At 39.3% G+C, this 27420-nt stretch overlaps 2 protein-coding genes across 4 annotated transcripts in view; one reads left to right on the top strand and one right to left on the bottom strand.

Moving 5' to 3' along the window:
* prkd4 (protein kinase D4) overlaps positions 1-6985 on the top strand; it is a 20299-nt gene extending 13314 nt beyond the window's left edge. For all 3 annotated transcript variants that reach the window (XM_035993532.1, XM_031304464.2, XM_031304465.2), the window contains exons 10-19: positions 1-74; positions 1853-2066; positions 2249-2274; positions 2407-2479; positions 3080-3186; positions 3277-3438; positions 4184-4282; positions 4372-4639; positions 5253-5338; positions 5797-6985. The exon at positions 1-74 is cut by the window's left edge and continues 4 nt beyond it. In XM_035993532.1, coding sequence (XP_035849425.1) covers positions 1-74; positions 1853-2066; positions 2249-2274; positions 2407-2479; positions 3080-3186; positions 3277-3438; positions 4184-4282; positions 4372-4639; positions 5253-5338; positions 5797-5958 — 1271 coding nt within the window. In that variant the 3' untranslated portion in view covers positions 5959-6985. The remainder of the gene's footprint in view (positions 75-1852; positions 2067-2248; positions 2275-2406; positions 2480-3079; positions 3187-3276; positions 3439-4183; positions 4283-4371; positions 4640-5252; positions 5339-5796) is intronic.
* actn3b (actinin alpha 3b) overlaps positions 6274-27420 on the bottom strand; it is a 39924-nt gene continuing 18777 nt past the window's right edge. The window contains exons 2-21 of the mRNA XM_031304454.2: positions 25139-25253; positions 24070-24189; positions 23093-23179; positions 21096-21183; positions 20760-20838; positions 19931-20012; positions 19294-19379; positions 18933-19025; positions 16899-17129; positions 16248-16395; positions 15786-15936; positions 14566-14674; positions 14243-14383; positions 11450-11632; positions 10634-10768; positions 10147-10326; positions 9896-10042; positions 8829-8894; positions 8490-8648; positions 6274-7634 (exon numbers count right to left, since the gene is read on the bottom strand). Coding sequence (XP_031160314.1) covers positions 7476-7634; positions 8490-8648; positions 8829-8894; positions 9896-10042; positions 10147-10326; positions 10634-10768; positions 11450-11632; positions 14243-14383; positions 14566-14674; positions 15786-15936; positions 16248-16395; positions 16899-17129; positions 18933-19025; positions 19294-19379; positions 19931-20012; positions 20760-20838; positions 21096-21183; positions 23093-23179; positions 24070-24189; positions 25139-25253 — 2559 coding nt within the window. The 3' untranslated portion in view covers positions 6274-7475. The remainder of the gene's footprint in view (positions 7635-8489; positions 8649-8828; positions 8895-9895; positions 10043-10146; positions 10327-10633; positions 10769-11449; positions 11633-14242; positions 14384-14565; positions 14675-15785; positions 15937-16247; positions 16396-16898; positions 17130-18932; positions 19026-19293; positions 19380-19930; positions 20013-20759; positions 20839-21095; positions 21184-23092; positions 23180-24069; positions 24190-25138; positions 25254-27420) is intronic.

The following is a 27420-nucleotide window of genomic DNA, read 5'->3' as shown; positions in this document are numbered from 1 at the left end:
AACGTCATTACTGGATCTTGGACTGGAAGAGCATCACTCTGTACCAGAACGAGAGCAGCACCAAGTACTACAAGGTACAATTCATGACACTTGTATGTAGTATGACCTTTAATAACACCAGAAGCTTGTCAGAATGTTTGGCATCCATCCATACTGTCTGATTTGGTTCAACAACATGTGGCGAATTATGGATACAGAGATATTACTTCACCATCCATATCAGCTGATACTGATGCAAGTTCTTGTATAAATGCAAACAGTTTTAAGCCGTTGTACTTTGGTTTTGTAGTGAATTTTAGTTATTTTAAGTAACTAGAAAAAAGGAGCTCACAAGACCAACTCCACATCAGCCAAAAATGGCAATAAAATCAATATTAGGTAGGTTTGATATTGATTTTTAACACTCATAAGAGAGAATGCACTGTATGATGATGTATTGACACAACTCTGAGAGTATAATTTGAAAAGTGAAAAGTCAGTGTCAAGGAGCAGCGAGACACACAGGGCCTTTCCCAGTTCCAAAATGTGTACCTCCTCGACTCCTCGATCCTCCGGCTTGTGACCCGGAAATCATTCTCAGCGCGCCATGTTGAAGGTCTTCCCAATTCCTAAAATGCACATCGAGGAGCGAGCATCGAGGAGGCTCCTCCTCCGAGTTAAAATCCAGGACACACTGCAGAAGTCTTGTCACCCGTGGCATGTAAACAAAGCTGATAAAGTTCCCTTGGCCTTTGGAATTAAAATAGCCCCACATCATCACATACCCTTCACCATACCTAGAGATTGGCGTGGGGTACTTTCCATAAAATCATCTCTCAGTGCAAATCAAACCAGCTATTAGGCTAACTGAAATAAAACCATACCAGTCTCTAGGTATGGTGAAGGGTATGTGATGATGTGGGGCTATTTTAATTCCAAAGGCCAAGGGAACTTTATCAGGATGCATAGTATCCTGGATCCATGAAATAACTGGCCTTTAAAAATAAAAATTTGCCTGCCTCTATGGGAATTTAACATAGGGGTGTACTTACTTATGCCCCCTGTATTTTAAGGAACAATATTTATTTATTTACAATACATTATTCATTCACAAAGAAAATTGGTGTTCTTAATTTTTTTCAATTAAGGCATTAAGATCAATTTCCAAAAGATGATTTTTTTTATTCTTCTTTTTAGTCAACTTTAGCATGGGTTCCAATACTCATGAACAGCACTGTAGGCTATAGGCTATTATAAATATATAGGTGTGTGTGTGTGTGTGTGTGTGTGTGTGTGTGTGTGTGTGTGTGTGTGTGTGTGTTAAATACAACAAAATAAAAATGTACGCCCCCCGTACGTTCTTTTCACATTTTGCCACGTTGTGAATTGAACTCAAAGTAAATATAGAAGTTGTCATGAACACTTCTGCTCCTCTCACAGAGAACATGAAATGCAGCGCATGCCAAAACTATGGACAGCTGATGCAGTTGTGCTGCACGTCATATTTAATTGCCGTCGCTTTTAATGACTGCTCCGAGGCAGAGACGTCTCGTGTTTGTTAATTAACTCATACAGCTGTCAGTCATTAAAACACAAACTTTGTTATTAAATTGGTTTGGATTTAGGTCACTCGAGCCCTTTCCCAATTCCCAGTTTGTGCAATCTCTCCCCAATTCCTCTCCTGGCGTCTTAGTCCCGCCCACAGGAGATCCGAGCCGAGGAGTCGAGGCAACAGGCATTTAACAATAACAATGAATGTAAAGTTTCAAGAGACCGGGGGTGAACATAAACAATACTAAGAATGACAGAACAATGTTGAAAATAACACAGCACATTATGTATTTGATTTCTGAACATAAGCTCTCTCCTGCAGGAGATCACTCTGTCTGAGGTGCTGCAGGTCCGAGGCCCCGCCCAGCTCTCCGTGCCCTTGTTGCCAGGCAACAACGCCCACTCCTTGGAGGTAGTCACGGCCTCGCTGGTGTACTGCGTGGTGGCCGGCGAGGACGGGCCACCCTGGGAGAGCGCCATCCGCCAGGCTCTGATGCCCGTGCAGAGCAGCGGAGGACACGGCGAGGAGAACCAGGGTGAGCCAGAAACAACCCCTCTGGATTATTATTGGATAGAAATGAGAAAATGCAGCTTTTTAGGTGTGATGAGCTTCTTTTCCATTAATCATTTATTGCACAGAATTTAATGTGGGCGATGGAATTAATATGATTTCTAATAAGTCACAGTTAAAATGATCTTGTTTCTGTTCTGATTACAGATAAGGATTTACGCAGAGACAGCGTGGTAAGGATCAACTCCATACTGCTGAATGATTAATTCATCGCAGTGAACAACTTCTTCATACGTGTATGTGTGTGTGTGTGTGTGTGTGTGTGTGTGTGTGTGTGTGTGTGTGTGTGTGTGTGTGTTTTCCAGGACATCAGCTCGGTGTATCAGATCTTCACAGACGAGGTGCTGGGCTCAGGACAGTTTGGAGTGGTGTACAAAGGTGAGCTGTCTTCCTGGGAGGTTTGCAGCTGACGCAAAGATGAAAATGCTAACGCTTTACTTATGGATCCTTAATTTAATTCTTAGGAAAGTTTCCCTGGAAATTTTTTTTCTCAATTTTGTGCAAATGGGGAAAAAAAAGGAAAACTGTGGAAAAGTTTAGTCATTTCTATCAGAATTTTTGTCAGCAGTTGATTTCTAGAAGAATTACCTTGAAATACACATTTTAAACCCTGAAAACAATAATCCATTGTTAATTTTGTATCTTCATTCATCATATATGTTTAGAATTCATTCATTATTGTTTACTTTTCTTTAGACAAACTTGACATTTTTGGACTGGGGGACTGACCCAAAGGAGGCAATTAATTTGAATTTGAATCCATTAGAAGTGTGCTAATTGAACACTGTCTCTAATAACGCTAATAACAGAGTTCTTTTTAAGAAAACTTTCCAGGAAATTAATATGAAATTAGGGAGCTTCAAATCCTTACCAACCATCTGTAAACTTACAATTCTGACTGACTAAAACTGAATGAATGCAGAACTAAACTAGTTTAAAACTAATAATAATAGAGGTGACTTATTTCTCATTCCTCAGGTACTCACAGGAAGTCGGGTCGGCCAGTCGCCATCAAAGTCATCGACAAGACACGCTTCCCCACCAAACAAGAGAGACAGCTGAGGAACGAAGTGGCCATCTTGCAGGTACTGATACACGTTATATTATCTGCATGTTTTAGCTCTGTACTCATTCTAAGATTATTTTCTGTAACATCTACTTTGTGCGTTTCCCAGAATCTGTCCCATCTCGGTGTGGTTCTGTTGGAGGGGATGTTTGAGACAGTGGAGTACGTCTTTGTCGTTATGGAGAAGCTCCATGGAGACATGCTGGAGCTAATTCTGTCCAGTGAGAGAGGCAGACTCCCTGAACGCAACACCCGCTTCCTGGTCACGCAGGTAAGATCACTTTCCCATCAATAAATGCTCCGCAGGTCTTAACCCTTGTGTTGACTTCGGGTCACATGGGCCCGTTTTAAATTTTAGTTTTATATCAGAAAATATTGGACGTAGAAATAAGCGCTGAAAATGTGTAGAAGAAAAAATTAAAAATTTAAAACGTTGGAAAAAGCAAAAACATATTGTGAAAAAAGGCGTCACAAATGTCAGAAAAAAGTGTTTTTTTCAAGGTTGAAAGGAAGACAACACAAGGGTTAAAATGATGCAAATTCTATGTTATCTTTTATGACAGAGGTTCCCAACCTAGAGGCCGGGACCCCACACGGGGTCAAAAGATAAATCTGGGGGGTCATGAGATGGTCTCCTGATGTTTATTTTCTGACTTTTCATAAATGTTTGTGTGAATAACTGTAGATTTTTTAATTTTTTTTTTTTTTTTTTTTTTTTTTTAAACTTTATCTCCATCACTGGGTAGTTTGGACCAGTAACAGCGGAGTTCTAGCCAGATTTTGTCCAAAAATCTAGTTTTTAGTCGAAAAACAACTAACTTACATTGGTAGACCACAAAAGTCATTTTAGTCAGATTTTTCTAGGCCATCCCTCAGCCTGGAGACTCCAGCATCCATTAAAATGGGAATATGTTTGCATGACCTACTGCATAAATAAAGCTAAAATATCATGTATATTATATGATGACTCATAGTCATACTCTCATGTTGTCGTCCTTTCTGTGTGCGTGTTGCAGATTCTTGAGGCTCTGCGGTATCTGCACTTCAAACATATCGCTCACTGTGACCTTAAACCTGAGAACGTACTGCTGGCCTCTGCCGACCCTTTCCCTCAGGTGGGATTATATGATTGTTTTACACTATGTGTTTTAAAGCACCAAGGTGAGTTGTTTTAATGACACCTTACATCGACTCTGTGTTGAAGGTGAAGCTGTGCGACTTCGGCTTCGCCCGCATCATCGGCGAGAAGTCTTTCCGTCGCTCCGTCGTGGGCACGCCGGCCTACTTGGCGCCCGAGGTGATCAGCAGCAGCGGCTACAACCGCTCTCTGGACATGTGGTCCGTGGGCGTCATCATGTACGTGAGCCTGAGCGGCACGTTCCCCTTCAACGAGGACGAGGACATCAGGCAGCAGATCACCAACGCCGCCTTCATGTACCCACGACAACCATGGGCCTCCATCTCACTGGAGGGTAGGTATTATTTATTTTTTGTTATGAAAACTTCTCCTGTTGCTGCTTTTAAGGACACCGATGTGAGACTTTATTGTCGATTTATCAAATGGCCATTTATTAAATGCAAGAAATGAGTCGATTCACATCATTGTTTTCCCAGGGTTTGAATTTTCTTCTAGCTTTGACTTTCTGACCACACAGCTCATGAATGCAGTTCAAATGTAAGAGTGTCCTTGAATGCATCATCGAGGAGAGTTAGAGGTTACCTGCTGGCAACAGCATTACCATGTAAATTTAAATCAAATAATTGCTAAATGTCCACTGTTATAAATCACTGTACTTACCTCAAGTAAGTTTAAAGTTTCATTCATGAATCACCGTAAACCGATACTGAAGACAATTTCTGATTTATGGAAACATTGGCGGGCACTGGGAATCTTTTTCTATTCTATTTTTTAACCCTTAAACATTCATCTTGCTTTAATTTTAAGTGTATTTAAGGTTAAATATTATCTTATTGTACTCTACTGGACAGAATTGCACACATTTTCTCCTGTTGGCCACTGGGTGACTCCAGTTGACAACTTTTAAGACAATTTGAGTAAATCCTGTCTGTCTCCTTTGTCTCCAGCCGTGAGTCTCATCAACAACCTGCTGCAGGTGTCGGTCAGACGCAGGTTCAGTGTGGGCAAAACTCTGGGACACCCCTGGCTGCAGGTGAGATATATTACACTCCTTTATAGTCTGATATAAAGACTGTAAAGAGCTGAGTTCTGATGAGAAAAAACAGTCTATTCAAATCCTAATTGGAATATAGTGTTTTGTAGTTTATAGAAATAAAGACAAACGTGTAGAATATACCATCTAATGCTTTCGCTAACCATGACATGTTTTCTATCTAATTTTGTGGTTGTGTTAACTATTTTAATAGGTCATTACAGAAGAAAACACATGAAATGTTCCTTATGTATTAATATTGGATAATTTCAGTGAACACCACTGTGTTTAGAGATTTTTCTATGTGACAGTATAAGGTGACGTAAAGACAAAAACTAAGGCATGTTGTTCCACTGGCAAAAATGTCATTACTAGGGAAAAAAATTGTGACCCAACTGGTTGGTTGGTTCAGATTGAAAGATACATTTCCACCACATCCACTCCTGATCCTTCTGCAGGACTTCCAGCTGTGGTGTGACCTCAGGGAGTTTGAGCAGAGGATGGGCTGCAGGTATTTGACGCACCGGGGGGACGAGGAGCGCTGGATACGCTACACCCGGGAGAGAGGCCTGGACTTCCCACCCCACCTCCGCTGGGACCCTGACGACTCTGATATGTGAGCCCGGCACAGAGGTTAAAGGTCAGTCTGTACAGGTTAAAAAAAAAATCCTGAATTTGGCAATCAGTAGTGAACCAAATATAGTTATCTCTGCATTTATCTGTCTGCTATTATACATGGTTTTCTGTGGTCAAAACATGTTTGAATTAAGGTGTTTTGTAGTGATAAGAAAACAAGCCAATAAACCCCATAGCACAATTAGTCCTACTTGTGTCTAGTATTAAGAAAAAAAATAACACAACTGCTGTTTAGTAATATACTTTTCCTTTTTTATTCCAAGTTGAGGTTTTTAAAATTTAACTGTTAGTGAGTTTTCGTAGCATCAGTGATGGACAGAATGAGTTGAGGGGGGAGAATGGAGCACAGATGAAATTAAAATATTATGCGTGCGGAGGAGTAGACTCGCACTGATTATCATGGCCGACCTGTCAATGGGACCAAAACCCTATTTGCTTCGTCACTGACATAGGCCTGCTATGGTCCCACATACAGTATAGATTCTTCTTATTTCGTCCACAACTTTCCTAATGCCCTGTTGTCTCTCACTGCTCAACACCTCTCTCTGTCTGTCTCTCCTCCATGATGTAAAAAAAAAAAGAAAGAAATCAGGATTAGATGGGATTTTAAATTTAGCTGAAATACTTTTCTGGAGAGAGGTGTGTGGGATCGGTCTTTCTGTCTTCGTTCTTAAGTCCCCATCCAGCCGTGGCCCTATATTTAATCACAGTGCGTTGCTTTGAGTTGCTCTCTGCATCTTATTATTCAGTGCTTCCATTTTCCCTCTGTTTTTTCCTGAGCTTAAGGCTTTAAGATCTTCAGGTTAAATTTTAGCTTTGCTAACATTCAGGTTTCACAGTGCTGTGGTGAGTATTTTCAGTATCAGACTGGCTTTGTAACATTGTAGCACCTGACCTGCTTTTTCCTCTGCTGACTGAAATGTTAACAGGCTCCTAATGATTGTGTGTGATTAAGGAAGAGTCAGAGACTCACAAAGACAGCATTTCTAAACTTCAACATAGCATGCATCTGCACAAATACACAACCAACCAAGCCAACTGACCAGCTTTTTTATCACGTTCTCTTCTTTAATGACCCTTCTACAAAAAATATGTCATCTGAGAGAGTGGGGAGAGCAGGAGGCTTTGCTCAAAATAAGTCTTTTCTAACCGACTCACCCTCATAACCTACTTCTGTTTAACGTCCCCTAAAGGCAGGTATGGTATATATGTATGCTGCTTACATAAGTTGACTGCAATACCTGGCACATTCCTGTTTTTAAAGACACTGACCTAAATGAGGGACAAGCTGGCCAGTCCAAACACAGCTTCTAAACTTTGAGCAAAGCCTTCTAATCTCACCCTCTCTGGGCAGTGTTTTGGGGCATAGAGGGAGGGATGGAAGGAAGGGGAAGAAAGTTAGGATTTGAAAGAGGAAAAAATGATAAGGACAGTGGAAGGGGTTTAAATCGCTCTCTCCACATAGGAGAAATAGGAGGAGGTGAAGAGACGGCGGCTTTGTTTATAAGTCGCTCTCCCCGTAGAGGGCGCTGGAGAAGGAGATGTAGTCCAGGGCGCCGGAGGGGCCATCGGCTCCGATGTACCTGGTCATGCGGCTGATGCAATACTCGGCCTGCTCAGGTGGCAGCTCTCTGCGCAGCTCATCCATTGTGATGTAATTCTGGAGGAGAGAGGGAGGCAGGCGGCGGAAGATTTGTAATGTCCCATAGCACAAAGACCAGTGACTAAATTAATACTTTGCCGGGAGCTGATTTTCAAACTAAACAAAATTTAACTGCTAACAGAGCGTTTCATTCTGTAGCTAAAACAGCATTTGAAAAATCATTTTTATTATTAAAGAATTGAAGCTCTTTGTAGTTTTGGCCATAATTAACAGTGTAACAAATTGCTGAGATCTGGGAACAGTTACAATCAGGATGTTTACCACAAAGCAAGATTAGTGTGTTGGCCAGCTATCTTTGGGCTTAACTAGGGTACATCACCATGGTAACCTATGCTGCACAGCTAATTTGCTTTCCAAGGCTTTCTATTTCAAAACAGAGCTAACAAACGTAGGGATGGTTTACACAAATAAAGTTTAGTGAAGAAAAGATTCTTTCATTTGTGACAGGCTCCTCTTATTTAGCCTCTCTGCTGTCACTGTGGTACTTTCCCTGTTTGATGTCTTTTACATGTAAAGAAGACCATTAGAAACTAGGTTTCTCTAATCCCCCTCCCCCCCTTACATGATGTTTAATAAATCAGGTTACTGCAGAAAGTTGACTGTAACCCGGCTAGTTTATTAAAACCTGTCAGATTGCCCAGTTGGACTTAGCTGTAGCAACGTCACAGTGTTCCCAGATGTTAGCGATTACATTACAAAATATTTTAACAGATAAAAATAATGACCATAAGACAGAAGTTGTAATAAACCTTTGAGCATGTGTCAATCTGTAACCACTGTTCATGTTAGTGGTAAATGTTGTGTCTATATTTTTGGTGTAAAACTAACAGTATGCTGTATTTGTCTGCTTACCTTGTCTGAAGCCAGAATCTTGAAGGAGGCCATGACCTGTTCTGCAGTGTCGGTCTCGGCGGTCTCGCGGGTCATGAAGTCGATGAAGGCCTGGAAGGTCACCACGCCCGTGTTGTTGGGGTCCACCAGGGTCATGATGCGAGCAAACTCCACCTCACCCTGTCACAGAGGAAGGATTGTATCAGTCAGTACAGAATATACGTAAAATTCTGATCTCTTGCTACTTTTACATTTAATCCAATATTTGTACACAGGCAGAGAACACAGATTTTTGAATTTCTTAAACAAAATCAATTTTAACAGAGTAATTTGTCCTGAAAAATGTATTGTTGCACTAACCAGATCGTAGCCCATGGAGATGAGGCAGGCACGGAAGTCGTCTGGGTCCATCATGCCGTTTCTCTTCTGCAAAAGGAAAAACAATTGTGTTTATAATTATTGGAACAAACAGTTTAGATACAAAATGATGAAATCCCTGATGAAGCTCCTACAATCATAGTAATAACGCCCGTGTTTGAATATCGAGCATTAAAGTTTCAGTAGGTAACTTTTATAAAAATGTTTGTCATATTTGCTGTCACTATATCCTGGCAGATTGTCTGTGAAGATGTTCCTCTGCCTCCCCCTTGTGCTCCTAATGGCATTTGCAAGATTCCACCGCGCCCGTACGAAAACAACCAATCAGAGCCAAGAAGTCCTCTAGTACACAGTCAATTAGAGCTTGTGAACTGTGCTGATTAAACATGAATCAAGATTCTGTTACTGCATTGCCTATTTTTCACCTCAAATGTTTTCAGAAACATATTTTAGTGTACCGTTTAGCTGTAAAATTAAAAGGTTTGTGACCCAGCCGCCATGTTGAAAACACTTGACAGGAGCAAACTTAGTTTTACAGCTAAACGATACGCTAAAATATGTTTCTGGAAACATTTGAGGCGCAAAATAGGCAATGCAGTAACAGAATTTTTATTCATGTTTGCAAGTTTGACCGCAGCTCACGAGCAGTCGTTGGCACTGCGTTAGAGACTCCTTGGCTCTGATTGGTTGTTTTCCTTATGCCATTAGGAGCACCAGAAAGAGGAATGTGATTTATTTCACAGATACTGTCAGAATGGATATATATATATATATATATATATATATATATTTTAAGTTACCAATTGTAGCTGTAACTGAAATCTTGTGAGCTTGAATGTTTTGTTTTTTATATTGAAACTTTTAGGCCAAACTATGTAATATATTTCAAACAGATGTTTAAAAAACTAAAAAAAATATAAGATCTAACCTGTAGTTTGTGTCGTTTATTATGCATGCTTCTGTATCTCATTACTGAATAAGCCCAATTTACACTGAGATCCAGGCCACACACAGTTAAAAATTCCTTTTGGATGTCGTGAACGCCTCACCCTGTCGAAGTGGTTGAAGGAGGCTCTGAACTCGTTGAGCTGTTCCTGGCTGATGCCCTTGGCGTCGCGGGTCAGGATCTGGTTCTCCACCTCGTTGATGGTTCTGGCGATGGTGGTGAGCAGCTGCTCCCAGCCCACACGCACATGCTGCAGCGGTGGAAGAATAGAGTGGAGAAAGCACACTTTTAAGCAGAGAAACAAAGAGGTGGGAGGTGAGCCTATGTTCATGGCTGCGGTTACGTCCACTGTACCTCCATGGTGTAGTTGGTGTGCTTGTTGTCGAAGATGAGGGACTCCTGGCTGAGCTGGTGGTCTCCCTCCAGCTTGTCCATGTTGGATTTGTAGTTGATGATGTTGTGCTCGTACTGCTTCAGGCTGTTCATTTGTTCCTCCAGGGAGCCGGCGATGTCCACTGACACATGGCCGATCTCCTGCAGGTGTAAACAGGGAGAGGAATAACAACGTTTGAATGACAAGTCCTGAGACGGAGGCTGTGAATATTTGTTAGCAGCACATTAATGTATATGTACATGCAGTCCCCTTGCTCATATGTTTGTGTACTGTTCATTAATTTCTCAATTTTTAAAGTAGCAATCATGACTGATATCTACAAAGTAAATCACATTAAATAATTATACATTTATTGGCAACTACAGAAATTCTTTACACCTTACGCCAGTTGAACTGCAGTTTCCTTTTCTACCTCTGACAGTCTGTAGTGTTTCAGTAACACTGTACCTCCATCTTGGTTTGAATCCAGGGTCCGATGATGTTGGCCTGGGCAGCAAACTGGCGCCTCAGTCTCTCATTGGCCTGCTGTCTGGCCACCTCCTCCTGGAGCATTTGGTCTCTGAGGGGAACGAGGTGCTTCACCTGCAGGTGGATAAATTAAATGCACAGTCACAAGAGCTACTTCTGAACAGCAAGAGAAATGTGACCAATACATTTAGATGTGAATGACAGCTCCTTCATGCTTAAAACATGTAACCAAGGTACCAAAAGATGAGCCATTTTATTTCATTTCGAACAGCATAGTACTGCTTGCCTTCCTGCTGCATCTTTACATACAGATTCAAACCTATTTACAGCTCTATTATCTATAGATATTTTTGGCCACAATTTACAGTCAACAGCTGCTCCAGTCCAGCTTGTTTAGTGATTAATCAACTAGTTATTTCATAATTCCCACAGGAACAAAATCTATTTTTTCAGGACAGATGGTCAGATGTGTGTCACACTGCGACTGCACTGACAGATTGTGTTCTGCAGTTATTTTTAATTTACACAGAGCTTGCAGCCTGCAGTATTCAGTGTCGCTCTAACCTAAATGTACTGTACTATTCCTGACCTGTCACTATGTATGCACTGTACGTATTATTAGCCAGATGACCAAATGCAGCACACAGTGTTAGTTAGGTTGACATTTCCTGTTAATATAACGTCAACTTACACAAACCAGAAATAGAATTACCTATAATAATGATACATTTTCATTATTTCTAATGCTCCTCCAATCCCACATGGTGATTCTTGGTTGTGTTTGATTTTACTCACAGTGTCCCACTTAGTGCTGATGTCCTGGGGAGAGAGGTTGGTGTAAGGGTTGATTCCGGAAAGCTTGATGCCGTAGGTCTGGGCGATCTTCAGGATCTCGTTGTGGATGCCCATAGTGGCCATGCGCTCCTTGTCGGCCTCGGGCAGAGTGGCCTTGAACTGGTCGTGAGCGGTGATCAGACTCTAAAGGAAGATTAGATCAATGTTACACTTGACTTGTAAATGAAGGTCTCAAATTCTTTTTTCCCCATTTATAGAATTTATTTTGGGGTGGCCCAAAACTCACACAAAATATAATATTTCTTTCCTTTGAATGGAGGGACAGACAAGTCTGCCAAAACAGGTTCATTAATGTGCACCTGAATGACTTCCCATGTCAGGAGTTACTCCTACTACTACTGCATATTTTCAGCTACAAAAAACATTGGAATATCAAAATGTTCAGCTCTTTGATAACATTTGTGCTTGTATTCAGCTTTTCTCCACCATTTATACTTTTTAAAATTTTAAGCTTTTTTCTTTTTACATTGAAAGTCAATGGAGCAATCTTTAAATCCTCTTCAGGCTTCTTCCACTTCTAAATGCTACTCCTTCACCTACAGATGTCATTCAAACTTTAGACCATTCACAAAACCTTCAGAAATGAACCAGCTTTTCGATATCTTTACAGTTTTTGTGTTATCACTGTTTAAGTCTAGTGCTTCTTTCAGGCTTTTTCTGCGTTTATAATGTATGTGTATTACGTGACTATGCTATGATTGTTTTCAACATGCTTTATTTGTTGGCACAGTAGCTCAGTGGTTAGCACTGTTCTAACTAGCATTAGCAAGTAGGAACTGCAGACTCTGACCCAGGTTCGATTCCCAGTATGACTTTTTTCAACATACTATACTATGACTATTTTTGACATACTACGCTATGACTTTTCGACATACTATATTATGACTTTTTTCACTTCTTTCGATTTACTATACAATGACTTTTTTCAACATTCTATACTATGACTTTTTTTCGACACAGTATACTATAACTTTTTCGACATACTATACTATGACTTTTCTTTTCAAAAAGACCTTAAAATATTCCATATTATTAGTATATAGTATATTTGTTTAATACATTATTGGTATTATTCAACATTTCAGTAAAATGTATACTAATTAAAACCATTCCCACTTTTCCAACCTATTCACCTTCTTCTTACGCAATTATGCCAGCAATCCAGTTTAGCTTTGGCAATTTAGCTTTTTTCAGCATTCACAATGTGAATTTTCACGTGAAAATGTTATGAATGCCAATATACACATGTATGCTGATGATATCATTATCTACTGTTCTGCAAAATCACCTGCTGAGACAATTTTAAAGCTACAAAAAGCATTTGAAAATATTCAGCTCAATTTACATGCATTAAAGCTAGTTCTTAATGATAAGAAAACTAAATATATGTTTTCTAACAGAACCCGTAAGCATGGACCTTTCCTGCCTCATCTCCACACATTACAGGGCAGGCCAATAGAACTAGTTCCCTCGTACAAATACCTGGGATTTATATTGGAGAAAGACATGTCTTTTAAATTGCATATTGAGCAGTTAGTCATTAAATCGAAATTAAAGTTGGGCTTTTACTTCAGAAACAGTTCCTGCTTCACACAGAAAGTCAAGAAAAAATTGGTTGAATCTACCTTCTAGCCAATTTTAAATTATGGAGATGTGTTTTATAGACACTCCACAATGTCCCTGTTGAAATCTTTGGATTCTGTGTATCACTCAGCATTGAGATTTATAACCCATGCCAAGTACTCTACCCATCATTGTGTATTGTATGAAATGGTAGGTTGGCCCTCACTCAACATAAGAAGGCTCAAACATTGGTTGACCTTTGTGTACAAATCAATAACAGGACATACTCCTTCATATTTAACTACACTCTTAACATCTAGTAGATCAGAACATAATCTAAGATCAAGTAGATACATACTGTATGATGTTCCACAAACTGAAAGAGTTTGGAAAAACTGCTTTTTTTTACAGTGCTCCAACTTCATGGAATGAGTTACAAAATCAGCTAAAATTGCAGGTTTTAATTTCACATACTGAATTCAAATCCCGCCTACATCAACTATATCAACATGTTTGCACTTGTTGTGTGATTTTCTGTTTTTATTTTCTTATTTATTATTGCTGTCCATCCCTGTCTGTCTGTTATTTATTGTATGTTAAAGTGGATTTTTATGTGCTGCCTTCTTGGCCAGGGCTCACTTGTAAAAGAGATTTTAATCTCAATGTGATTTTTCCCTGGTAAAATAAAGGTTAAATTAAAAAAAAAAAAAACAAGGAAATGCATTTTCTAGTTTTGCGACTCTTGGGGGTTTGGCACAGCAAATAGTACAGTATCTGCCTGGGGGAAATACTGATACATATAATCCTGTTATTCTCTCCTTTTACTGACTCTTAGAGCTTCCTGTTAGTGCAGACATTTAGGTTTAAGTAGAGAAATGCATTTCCTTAATCTATATTTTGTTGCTTTCTAGAACACAATTCTGATGTATTCAAGTAAACTATTAATCTGAGAAAAATGTGATACTTTTCTATGGATTTTATGATGTATATAAGTGTACTTCACTAACAGAATGACTGCATGTGGAACTCTTAGAGCAAAATAATCACATAACATACAACATAACAAACAAGCGTGAAAAAGGTAAATGGCGGGATAAAATCTTCTGTGTTTCGTGATGACAAACGCGCACATATACGGAGACAATATAACAAAATATACAGTGGCTGTACCTGGATCTCCTCAATGCTGTGGACAATGAACATGTCCTGCAGGTCCTCCATGGCTCCGTCCATCCAGTTGTTGAAGGGCGCCGCCCTCTTGGCAAACTCCAGGTACAGCTGGTCAATGGTCTCCCACAGCTTCTCCACACGCTACAGACACACACAAAGTTAAGACTCATGTTACAAAACGTAAGGTGTGGACAGAAGCACTGACTTGTTATGAAAATGAGGAGATGAAACTAAATAACTTATTTATTTATATTTTGTTTTTTATATTAAGAACCCATTGACTACCATAATGTTTTTCGTTTTGTTAGTGTTTCAGGGTGTACCTCCAGTGAGTCCCTCCTCTTCTGGGTGAGGGTGCCCAGGTTGTCCCACTGGTCACAGATGCCCTGGCAGCGGGCGTTGACTGTAGCTGCATCATGGTAGTCCAGCTCACTGGTGGAGAGGACAGAGTGAAACACAGCAGCATTAATCATCTATAACCAGAAAAAATTAAATGTCACATAGACTGACAAATCTGTTAATTTTCCATCTAAGCAAACTGTGTTGAAATTGTGTGTACCACTTTGATTTAATCCATCAGCATGAATAACTTTACTCGCTACCTCAAAAAAAATAATTTTTAAATAATTTTATGAAAAATAATGTCATAAATATAAGGTGACCCCAGCACTTTTATTCTCCAAACTTTGACCTGCTGTGAGATAACTTTAAAAACATCAGGACATATTTAAAAAGAAAAAAGATGTAGAAGTAGTAAAATAAGTCAAGTAAAATACCTTCACATTTTACAAAGATGCAAAACACCTGCCACCTTTAAAGGCCCTCTGAAAAACTATTACAGTTATAAACACATTTTCCCCCAAATATCTGGAAGCATACTAATGTCTCCTATTCTGCATATGAGGGGTCATCTGAGAACTTGAGTTTATAATATCTGCTTTAGAAGTAATGAATGAGGAAATTATGTGTGGCACGCATATCCAGCATTATGGTGCTGAACACTGTATATAGCATCAAAGAGATCATATCAAAACTATCTGGGGAAAAAGCCCAGAGGAGTGGAGAGGAATAAGGAAATAGAGAGATCACAGGTTTCTGCTCTTCTATGAACTATCCTTTCATCTTTTTATCTTTATATCTCATTAACATGAGTTTTCCCCTCATTCCCACTTTTGTTCTTCCCTGTAGTCACATCCTTGTCTGTTCTCAACATCTCTCCCATCACGACTATTAAGAGTCCTGAAACACTTCAGTCGCTCACCTTCTCCTCTCCCTGCTACAGTTTCCTGCTCTCAATCCAACATCATCACTCCTCTTATTCCTCATTATTCCCTCCCCATCATCTCCTTATCACTGCTTCTTTCAGTTTCTCTCCATGTCCTTAAAATTAGAAAGCCCCCCCAACACACCTCTATTTCACCTAAATTAAACCATAAAAACACTGAACTTCATGAACAAAAATCTCCTTCCAATTTTCCCAGCACATTTATTCTGTTTCACCCTTTCTTCCCAGCCTCCCTCTCTCTCTATCTTGGCTTCTTACTTCAGCTCCTGGGCGATGGCAGCGATCTGCTCCACTCTGTCCTGGTGAGCAGCGAGGTCGCTCTCGAACGCCTCATGCTTCCTCATCAGGGCTCTGATCTCCATCAAAGAGGCCGACTCGTAGTCCTTCTGGGACAGCAGTTCCTCCTTACCTGAAACACAGTTAATTGATCTGCATATTACTACCTGATCTTCACAGACAAGCTTTTCGTTCATACAGCTCTCACTTTAGTTCATCCTCTGATCTTTTGTCTTCACTCCACTGCAGTTAGCAGTTTTCTTTGACTCACTGTAGCATTATTATGCCAATAAATTATGTAGTTATTACAGCCAGCATATGATTGAGGGCCACACAGGAAAACTGCACATAGAACACAAAATATCTTTTCCATCTCACTTTTTTTATGACATACTATCCTATGACTTTTTGTTATGACATCAGAAGTGTTTCTGCCATCCCTACCTCCAGTCCAGGACTCGTGCATAGAGCACTTCTGCTTGAACTTCTCAGCCAGGTGATCAAGTCTCTCCAGGCGGCGGATCTCGGTCAGCAGCCACTCCTCATAGCCCTTCTCCACCCCCTCCAGACCCTTCCAGGCATTGGCAATATCCTGGAGGAGAGAGAAGTGTTATCATCACTCTATGTTGCAAACAAGGATTTCTAAATCTTCTATTGACACTTTAAGTTTAGGGAAACTGTGTGCTCAGAATGTGAATAAAGAAATGCATGCCATGAAAAACACCCCTATGTAAATGTCAGAGATATTAGAAATGAGTACTTTATTATTTGCAAATTAAGTACAGCTTCTATTTGCATTTCAGCTGACTTAAATGTGAGCTATCTTCATGCTCTTCAAGTTCTCCTTTCTCTGTTCATTTTCTCCCATCCTTTTTCACCTTTTTTCTCCTTTTTTCATTTTAAATTGCTGTTGTTGGGTGAGGACTTTGTATCTGTAGTTAAGAGAACAATCGTGTTTTTGTTGGATCACAAAGCAGGGGGTTTTAAAGGATTTACCAGCTTTAGGGGATGGAAAAAACCCAGGAAGTAGTAATCCAACTGATATCAAAGCCTGAAAATCTGAAATATACTAAGCTAAAAATCTGTCCTGCTCACCGAAACCATCTTGCCCTCGGACGGCATGAAGGCGGGCCTGTTGCTAAGCCTCAGCTTGGTCTGCAGGGTGTTGAAGTTGATCTCCAGCTGGCATTTTTCCTGCACACGGGGCGGCTTGTGGATGCGGCGGTAGTCACGGAAATCCTCCAGCTTCTGCTGCATGGCGCGCATGGTCTGCTCCGCCACACGGTTCTCCAGCCAGGGGATGGTGCGGCGGATCCACTCCAGCAGCTACAGAAGGAAGGGAAATGTAAAGATTATTCTATAAGTGTATTATATAAGTGTTTGGTTTACTCTCGTCTGTACTGTTTACAATAAGTTATATATCCCGTATATTAAAAAAATTCCTACACCCTACTGAATGTATCATTTTGTCTTAATACTAGGAAGAATACTGCATGTGTATGTCTTTAGCACAAAATGTCTGGATGTGGGTTAATTCATGTGTAGGGTTGGGTACCGAAACGCGGTGCCAATGGGGCACCGGTTCCGACGTAAACGGTAATAACGAGACCGAATAAGAACGAAAATTTTGGTGCCTCATTTCGGTGCCTAGCTTTTTTTTTTTTTCAGAAGCATCACTGCACGGGACGCTACGTTACCGTTAGCTAGTAGCTGATTTAAACACAATGGTTAAAATGCTGACAGCTTACGTTAAGCGGTGTGGCCTTAGCAATAAACAAGCCATTCTTTAATGTTGCCAACTGTCATTTTGTGCTCCTTTTTTTTATATTTTATATTATATACATTATAAATATATATATTTCGGTTCAGGCACCGTCACCGTTTTAAAAGTATCGTTTTAGCACCGGTATCGGAAAAAACCCAAACGATACCCAACCCTAATCATGTGTCAGGTGGATCATTTCATAGTATGAGCACTATGTTAGCTGTGTTGTAGTTGTGGTTTACTTTGGATTTTAGATTGGAAAAATCTTAGCCATGTCTCCGTACTTGTCTTAATCCCTCTTAACTTCATTTTCCGTTTTAGTTATTTGTGTATCAAAATACAGCTTCACAAACTTAAAACAGGTTTTATATATATATATATATATATATATATATATATATATATATATAAATAAAAGAAAGAAAAGAAAACAAAGGGTACTAAACAACAGTCGGTGACATTAAAGAACGGCTTGTTTATTGCTAAGGCCATATGGTCAAAATTAAATGATTTAATAATAATGTATAACAATAACAAGAACTTATTTCACTAGTAAATTGCTGTTGAACGACAAAAACAACCACCAAGGACATTTACAATAACTTCAAATGCACCACGAAGGTGTAGTTTACCAGTTTCATTGAACGCACCGTCTATGTTTTTCCGACGGCAGCTCGGCAGCTGCAGATTGTTACATCCCGCTGTTGAGTCACAGTCCTCTACAGTAAAAAACAGTCAAACTTTACACCGTTCAGCGTTAGCTGTAAGCATTGTAACCGTGTTTAATCCAGCTACTAGCTAGCGGTAGGCTAACGTTAGCTGCTGTCGAGTATACTATAGTGTTAACTAGCGTCACATGCAACGGTGTTTGTGTTGCCTGTATCGTCTTCAGAGCACCAGAGAGAAGTGCAGACATATCAGTGGCACCAGATTTCGGTAGCCAGGGTTGGCAGGAAGAAGATTTTTACAAGAAAATGTTCCAGTTAATGATCCAGGCAGCACATTCTCGTCTCCCTCCTTCATTTTACAGTCCAATGGTGGCTAGAACGGCTCCGGGTCAAACGTCAATATTGAATGGATTAATCTGCGTTATTTATTTATTTTAACGCGTTATTTTTCTCAAATTAATTAATCGAAATTAACGCGTTATTTTGACAGCCCTTTTATTTATATTTATATATATATATATATGTGTGTGTGTGTGCATACATATGATCTGTGCACAGTGTCTACATTGTCTGCATATCTGTATAATGTAAATGACAAGGGTCAGAAACAACTGGTGGGACATGAAAGTGTTGTGGCAGAGGAGGATGTGCAGGACAGACAGACAGTGGGAGTAATTGGTTGAAGTGGTTTCTCACCTCACTGGCCAGTTTCTCGTACTCCTCCATCAGTTTCTCATTCTCCTGGTTGACGGCCAGCACCTTGCAGATACGGTTGGCAGCTGTCTCAGCCTGAGGGAGGATGAGAGTACCAACAATTAATATTCATTTCCATACACAACATTTTATAACAACCTAGATAAGTACATCTCTCACATGTATTAATTAGGATTGCTGTTACATCCTGTTGATGGTGTTTTATGTATCATCTGCTCTTATCAATTAAAATGTGATAACATTTCCACTGCTATAAACAAAGCAACTGGATCTAAAGAGCCTTTCAAAATATTAAACTATAGAATATATATTACTACCACATAAATATTAAATATAATCGGACCTGCTCAGCGCCTGCGAAGGCGTGGTAGAAGCAGGACACGTAGGTCATGATGGCCTTCTCATCAGGTTTGGGTGTGTTCACAATATCTGAGGGTGGAAAAAATGATCATATTCAAATATTATAAACAGCTTTTGAACAGCCATCCCTAGTGAGGAGAAAGCACACAGTCAAATTATTATACTATTATTTATTGTGTCACTGTAATATTTTGTAATTTTTAGGTTTAAAACTAAACATGTTTATAATATATATCCTTTTTTTACTTTAAATGTGATTTTCCTTATTGAAAAATAAAGTGACACACAAAATGATTGCTTGAACAAATTAAAGAACATCATGATTAACTGTTGTAACTGTATGCATGAGCCATTTAGCCATTGTACCAACAGAAAATCATATTCTGAGGTCAGAACAATCACTACAAAAGATGCTTTTAAAATGATTTATGCATTATTTTTATGCTGATGGATGAATTTTAAGTAAGAATGACCTCTCGTCCTTGTACCATCTGCAAACGTGCTGTACTTTGCTGCAGTGGAGGTTATCAGTGTCACAGCACTAACAGACATGTTTTTGTAGAGGTTTGTCATTCTGATTGTTGTTTCAGGATTTAGTTTTTACAGTTTCTCAGCCTCACCTTCAGCGTCAAGCATCTTGGGGATGTCCAGGAACTTCTCAGCCACCTCGAAAGCAGTGTTCAGGTTACCAATAGGGTCATCCTACAGGCAGACACAATTAAATGTCAGACACGCACATGTAGGACGGCACTGCACTATCAATTAGACAAGAATCATAGGCCGGCAGCGTCATGATCCCCACTGAGAGGAAGGAAACTATTCTATATGCAATGTTTGAATCAGTGAGTTTTCAGTAGTCTTCCTTCTGTTGTTTTAAAAACCTGTCAAAACATTTTGGAGGGAGGATGTGTACACTTTGCTAATTGACCACAGTAAAAAAGAACACAACTATGAAGGAAACTTTTTTGTCTATTTTTTGTAAATGGTTAAATTGCATTCACATTTTCAGTACAAAATATCAGACAGCTATAATCCAAACGCACTGGTATTGACATCTTCTTTTAAAATCTCACACTGGTCCAACAATACACGGGTATATGACTTATTAGTATTCCAAATATGAGCCACTGGCTTATGTATGAGACTGAATTTGGACAGGTAGGATACCAAATCTTTTGTATAAAATCTACAAAAGACTTGTCATTGTAACACTATGTTTACACTGGGTTATCACATATTAGACTGCATATCTTGCAGACAAACTCTTCATAGTGCAGAGCATTTTCACAGAATGTCTTTTGAAATGAAAAGAAACTAAGTACTGAAATAAAAGATCAATGAGCAGATTGAAGACGACTGAGTGTCAGTCATCTCAATTCAGTACGAAGGGAGAAAATAAAGCAAATCAGAAGATAAAGAAAGCATAAGAAGAAATGAAGGACAGGGCACCTTTCTCAGTTTAGAGTAGTCGATGAGGTCAGGTCTGTGTCTGTGGATGAGGGCGCACAGAGCCAGGCCGTCCTTCCAACTGAGGCACGAGAGGAGGAGGAGGACCACATGAATGAAAAGTGGGAAAAGAGTAAAGGAAATTTCAGAGAAGATTCATGAGACAAAAGAGGGTTGAAAAGGAAACAGGTAACAAAACAGGATAAGGAAGGGTGTTAAGGTAGGGAGGAGGGTGTTATAACACAAAGAGTAAAATACATGGTAAAACATTAAATAAGAAAAACAACAGAGATGGTTGCAGTTCCCCGTTAATGCCACAGTACGGCATTGTAGACCCACCTGATGTGGAAGTTCTGCACGTTGACGTTCCTGTAGGGGGCAGTCTTCCTCTGGCACCACAGCAGCAGACCCTCCTTGGCAGAGGTCTCTGGAAAAAGTAAAAGGAGGGAGATGGTGAGCATTACAGCACAGATGAGAGAAAAAAACTATTTTATTCAAGCTTTATCATCAAAAAGAAAGGAAGGAATACAGGGTATTTTTTTTAAAGAGGTGGATGGTGAAATGTGAATAAATCATGTAAAGAAATCTACATGATGAGATGATTTTGTCTGTAGCTAATATATTTGTCTATGGTTGTCTTTGTTGACGGTAAACAAACTTAACTTTAAAAGTCAAGTTAGTGCAGATGTCGCTTCCTGCACTAGTGGAGAGAAGAGGCGTTATGAGAGGTGAGAAGGAAGTTGATGGCAAAGGAAGTCAAGCATATATGACAGCAGAAGATATTGAGGAGCAGGAGCCATAAAAGGAGTGTGTGAGGAAGGACAGGGTGAACAAGGTTTATTAACACAAATTTATTGTGAGCTGACCTGCCTGACGACATAAAGGTTGATTAAAAGGACATGAGGTTCAGATGAAGTTCAGGGGAAATTTGTTACAGACTAAATCATAGAATCTGATTCACTGCACACAAGTATGCAACAAATCACACAGGGCAGTAAATATACATCAGTAAAATCTGAGAGGATGCAAAGCTCGCTGACCCAAAACTCTGTTCACATGTGTGACTGATGTGTGAAACTCTACATGTAAATAAGCAAAGGGTGTATAATTGGAATATGTTCTTTAGGACTCAACCAAAGAAAATCGTGGTCAACTGAAATTCTACCTACTCTTCTACCATCGATTTGTCGGTGGGGGAAAAAACATCTCTCTACCTGGTAACGTTAGGAGTTCACCAAAGTGTTTTTTCCCTGAGGCCAGCATATATATTTTTTAATTCTTTGCTACAAACGGCAGCAGCACAACAACAAAATTTTGGTGAAACACTGCACTTGTCACTGTCACTTTTTACCCAGCCGTCCAATCACACGGAGGAGGGGTGGGACAAATACCACAGAGATCTGATGAATCTTTCAGTGGAAAAAAACGCTTTTATGGACAGTAACACCATCGATTGTCCGACCAATGACGATTTGGTCAGACAGAAACAGAATGACCAACCAATCGACCACAAGTTCCAGCTTTAGTGTTCTTGTGATGTTTGAAGTGGGACATTTCTTGACTTTCATGCAATTCCAAGACAGACGTAGTCAGTGTGTGTTTTGTAAAAACACCAAGTGAAAAACTTTATTAGCGTGTGAGATTGTGATGGACAAATCACAACGGCAAATGTTAAACTAGGTCTTTATGTTATAGAGGTCTCTATGTTATAGAGTGTGGTCTAGACCACCTCTATCTGTAAAGTGTCTTGAGATAACTCTTGTTATGATTTGATACTATAAATAAAATTGAATTGAAATTGAATTATGTTGTGCTCATATGCCAGACATGGTTGTTATAGTCAGTCAGCTCCAATAGTGTTTGTCTAAGTGTGCCTAACGTAATAATTAAAAGTGTTATTTTTGCTCACATTCTCATTTGGACTAATTTTAACATTTAAAAGGAATACATTTTGGAAAATACATGTATTCGCTTTCTAGCCAGGAGTTAGATAAGAAGATTGATACGGCTCTCAAATTGGTCCGTCACACACAAAACTACAAGTAGCTGCTGGTTAACTTAGCTTAGCATAAAGACTGGAAACAGGGGGAGATCTGTCCGAAGTAACGAAATCCATCTTGCAGCACTTCTGAAGTTCACCAATTAACACGTTATATCTTGTTTGCTTAATTCATACAAAACCCAAAGTGTAAAAATGTCAAGTTCCTTTAAACAATCAACACCTTTAACACAAAAAACATGTTACTTTAGGTTGTTTAATTAATATTCTTATTATAAAAGTCAATGTTAGTTTATGTAAATACAATGGACACACACACACACATATATATACACACCTTCAACAGAGATGTCTTGGATGGCGAAGCGCAGGATGATGGTCCAGATCATACCAAGAGTCATCTTCCCATTACCGTCAACAATTTCTGTAAAAACACACACATTATTAATCATGGCAATAGACAAAATATAAAAGACTATAAGCTGAGAAGTTATGGGTCTGCTATTGTACATCTTTTGAGGTATTGCTGTTGACACAAATTGAATTTCACTTGGCCTGAAGGCTCAAAAAGAATCTTGACTGCAATTAGAGTGAAGAAAGCGAAAGTCAAATAAAACCACATGAAAATCCACTAACTGCTTTTGAAGTACTGTGATGTGAAGGTTTTCTAATCGAGTTTAAACTGACCTTCGGGGGTAAAAACTGTTCAGAAATCAAGCAGATTTAGACTAAATCTGAGCATTCAAATGTAATTTTAAATGTCAATGTGCAACATTTTCACTGCTCAAACATACTCCTGTTCAGTTACTGTTATTATTTGTTTTTATTTCTCCAGTTCTCACACTACAGTATCTCTCTACTGTCTTTGGGATATCTCATTTGCAGCTATTTTCCTGTAGTTCTCTTTAATCGTATACAAAAATAAATGTTTTATAAGATTACATTAATACCACTACAGTTTTCTTATCATTTGAAATATCTAACAAAATGTTCCAAAATGGCAGAAAAAGTGCTGTGATTTGATCCAGTTGAGATATGTGTGGTAAAAATGTAATTATTTTAGATTAAATGAAAACATATTGCAGACAATTTTCAGTTGGGTGATCTGTAGTTAACTTTCCTGTCACTGCCTCATTTCATCTGAATTCTCCTGATGCTGTGAACTTCACCAGCCATCTGGTGCTCAAAAAATAGGTCCAAGAAATGCAAATACGGTGTGACCTTGGTATATTAATCAAAAGAAGGAAAAAAAATAGGTAGGAGAGAGAGGAAAATAATAAATGGGAACGTTGTTAGTCAAAGCAGGACTCTCACCCTCAGCACCAATAGACACCAGCTTGACCCCCTTGCTGCAGATGAAGTCCAGAGCTTTATTCACGTTGGCGATCTTGTGGAAACGCATCTTGCCTTTGTCAGGTTTGGGCAGCCTCTCACCTGAGAGGAAAAAAATGATTCGCTACAGCTGAAATAATTATTCATTATTCAGGTCAAATATTCTCTGGCTTCAGCTTCTCGAATTTGCGAATTTTATAGTTTTATATAATTCTAAACTGAATCTCTTTGGTTCCTGGACTGTTCTGTGTGTGTGGTCAGACAAAGCAGAACATTTAAAGACATTTTATTCGGCTCTGAAAAATAATGAAACCAGAAATACCTTCAGGATGGAAAAAATTACATTTTGCAACAGTATACGTTTTTGAAAAGTTTAAAAAGTTGGATTATGCCCATTACACCTGTACGACCATCATTTGTTTAATGTGAATTTTTGTCATTATTTTTTTGTCACACTATCAAGCTCTATGAAAATGATTACATTGTTTGTATGACTCAAAAAGAAAAATAGTGATGACATTTTCTACAATTTTGACATTTTATAGGCCAAACAACTAATCAATTCACTTAACTATTCATCCAAAGTATATTATTTCATTATCAGGTTCCCAGAAAAACTTTTCTTAAAGCTTTTCATAAAACAATATTTATGCTGTTGCCTTGGCCTGATGCCAGAGGAGTGGTTGACTACGCAAACTGACTGGCTTTCTTACTGTATTTTCACCTTCAGTTTCACCTCCAAATAGTGTTTTCAATAAGAATCAGAATGTGTTTTTTAGAAGGGTCACCCCATCCCTGTATCTCTGTAACTACGCTAACAAGATGTTACCATAACTGAAAAGAAATATGGCAAAAATGATAAAACCATGAAAAAAGGACACTGTCAGTCTTTAGCATATGAGAGATCATGATATGTATCAGTTATTGAATCTAAAATGATCGTTTGAAAGTATCAACTGATGAAATGTGTCTCTTTTCTACAAACATATGACAAAAAGCAGCAAGTGTGTGGGTGTGTGTCCGTCTGTGTGTGTGTGTCGATGAGATCCACCTGATATGACCTCCAGCAGCAGCATGAGTTTGAGGCCATTTCTGAAATCCTCTTCAATGTTCTCAATCTGTGTCCCGGCCTTCCTCAAGTGGGAGTTACACCAAGCTGTGAAGGTCTGAGAGAGAGAAGATAGAGAGGGTTACACTGTCACCTATCCGACTCCATGACAAATACAGACACTGACAGCAAGCACCATGACTATACCTGCTACACACACACACACACACACACACACACACACACACACACACACACACACACACACACACACACACACACACACACACACACACACACACACACACACACACACACACACACAGCTTGATGTTTCCTTTAGGAGAGCAGCATCAAAACTGCTTAGCAAGACCTGAACCGTCCACTTCAATTTGTGTCCTCGTTATCGCTGCGGCTGCTGACGGTGAGAGACAAGGTTGAAACTGAAAATTGGTTTGTACTATTATTTAGTCCGTTTGTTTATTGTCTTTTTGGAAAATTATTCAATGCCTGTGGCAATCAATAGATGAATAGAAAACCCTGTCAAATTACAAATGAAGTGAAGTCTTTAGTTTTACAAGATTACAACAGGTTAATTGACTTTTTTTTTTTTTTTTTTTTTTTTTTTACAATATTTGTATCGGATTTTATGTTTTGGTAACAACATAAATCAGAGACACTTTAATCAAACACTCCAGCCAGTAGCTACTTTTAATTCGCCAAACGCCAGTAAAGGGCTCTTAATCTTAATAAATATGAGTGATTCTTACAGTATCTGTTCTCCACAGCTGTTTTATTCTGTATGAAAAGCTTCTCCTTCAGTTTACTAAATTCATCAACAGATATGTTAATCTGCAGCCTCAGGTTTTAAAGAGGTGTCACGTCATCCACAGTGTTTACCTTCATTAAATCATGTGCAAATGACCACACACACCTCTGCACACATCAGACTGGTTGGTTATAATTCGGTACTCGGCCTGTTTATGCAGCAGGCGTCAGGTTACAGAGGCTCATTAATCCTGCATTTTTTTGCATGTTTTATTCTTGAAATGCATTTTGTTGTAAACTCTGCTGTGTCACAATTCACAACACAAGTTACAGTAGATTTTAAGTGAACTGAAAAAACATTGGATTGATGCTATCACCAACTATTTGCCATCTATGCTGGAGTTCGTCATTCAAGTATAGCATGACGAGTCTATCAGTGTAACAACTCTAAGCCAGGAAGTTATTGCTATAAAGGGTTATAGTTGGTCCTAATTCTGTGTTGTGTCGCGCATTTAAAAAAAGAGTAGGTGCTGCGTCTTTTAAAAGCCAGATCTATCATTTTAGAAACCAAACTGTTCATTAGGTGATGCTGTTGTGCGTAATGGGCAGAATGTAGACAGTGATATAAATGGCTCTCAGCCGCTGAGTGCTTACTTTTGGTCTGTCTGGAAAATTGCCTAATGGCGTCGGTCTTTCATGTCAGGGACAATTCAATTGGTTCCATCAGGCCATTCAATCAATCTCTGAATGGTATTTTGAGAGGCTTTCATGGCGTTCAGCTTCAAATGTGAATATTGGATGTGTGTGTTAACCTTCAAGAGTGTGAGTGTGTGTAAGGGCTGCGACTGTACAGCCAAAACTTTGCCAGGCTTTGGAGGATGTGTGGGTGTAGAAGGAGAATAAGTACATGAGCTGAATAACTAACTACAGATGATAGTGTGGGCGGAGTGAGGAGAGAGACTGAGCAGAGACAGAAAGAGAGAGAGAGATGTATAAATTAGAATTGAAACACGATGTGCGCTCAGTAGATGAGAGCATACATTTTCCATTACAGCATGTGGGTGTTTGGTTTTATCGGGGTGTGCCTATCGCTAGCCCTCGATTTTGACTGTAGATCTACATGGGTGGACAGAAAAGCAAAGCACCAGAGACAGACAGGGAAGAGATGGTGACAGGGAGAGAGGGAAGGAAGAGAAAGTGGTGTTTTTGACAGAGAGAAGAAAACACACTAGTGACTGAGTGAGAGAAAGTAGAGAGAGTGAAGGAGAAAGTGGACTACACATCTCTACATGCACAGCGATGAGCAATTAGTTCTCAATTCTGCTGATTTGCTTTGTCTTATGTGATAGTAAACGGAATATTTTTGGGTTTAGTTGAAAAAATAAGCAAATTGAAGATATCACCTTGACCTCATTTACAGTTACAAAAGAGCTACAGGTGCTCTGATTATATCAAACCTGACTCAACCTCTTTGTATTTAACATGTGCAGAGCAGTGGCCAGTGGGGGAGACCAATA

Source organism: Sander lucioperca, chromosome 17 (genome assembly GCF_008315115.2).
Source record: "Sander lucioperca isolate FBNREF2018 chromosome 17, SLUC_FBN_1.2, whole genome shotgun sequence".
In the NCBI taxonomy this organism is placed as follows: domain Eukaryota; kingdom Metazoa; phylum Chordata; class Actinopteri; order Perciformes; family Percidae; genus Sander; species Sander lucioperca.
This window is presented reverse-complemented; position numbering and strand designations above follow the sequence as displayed.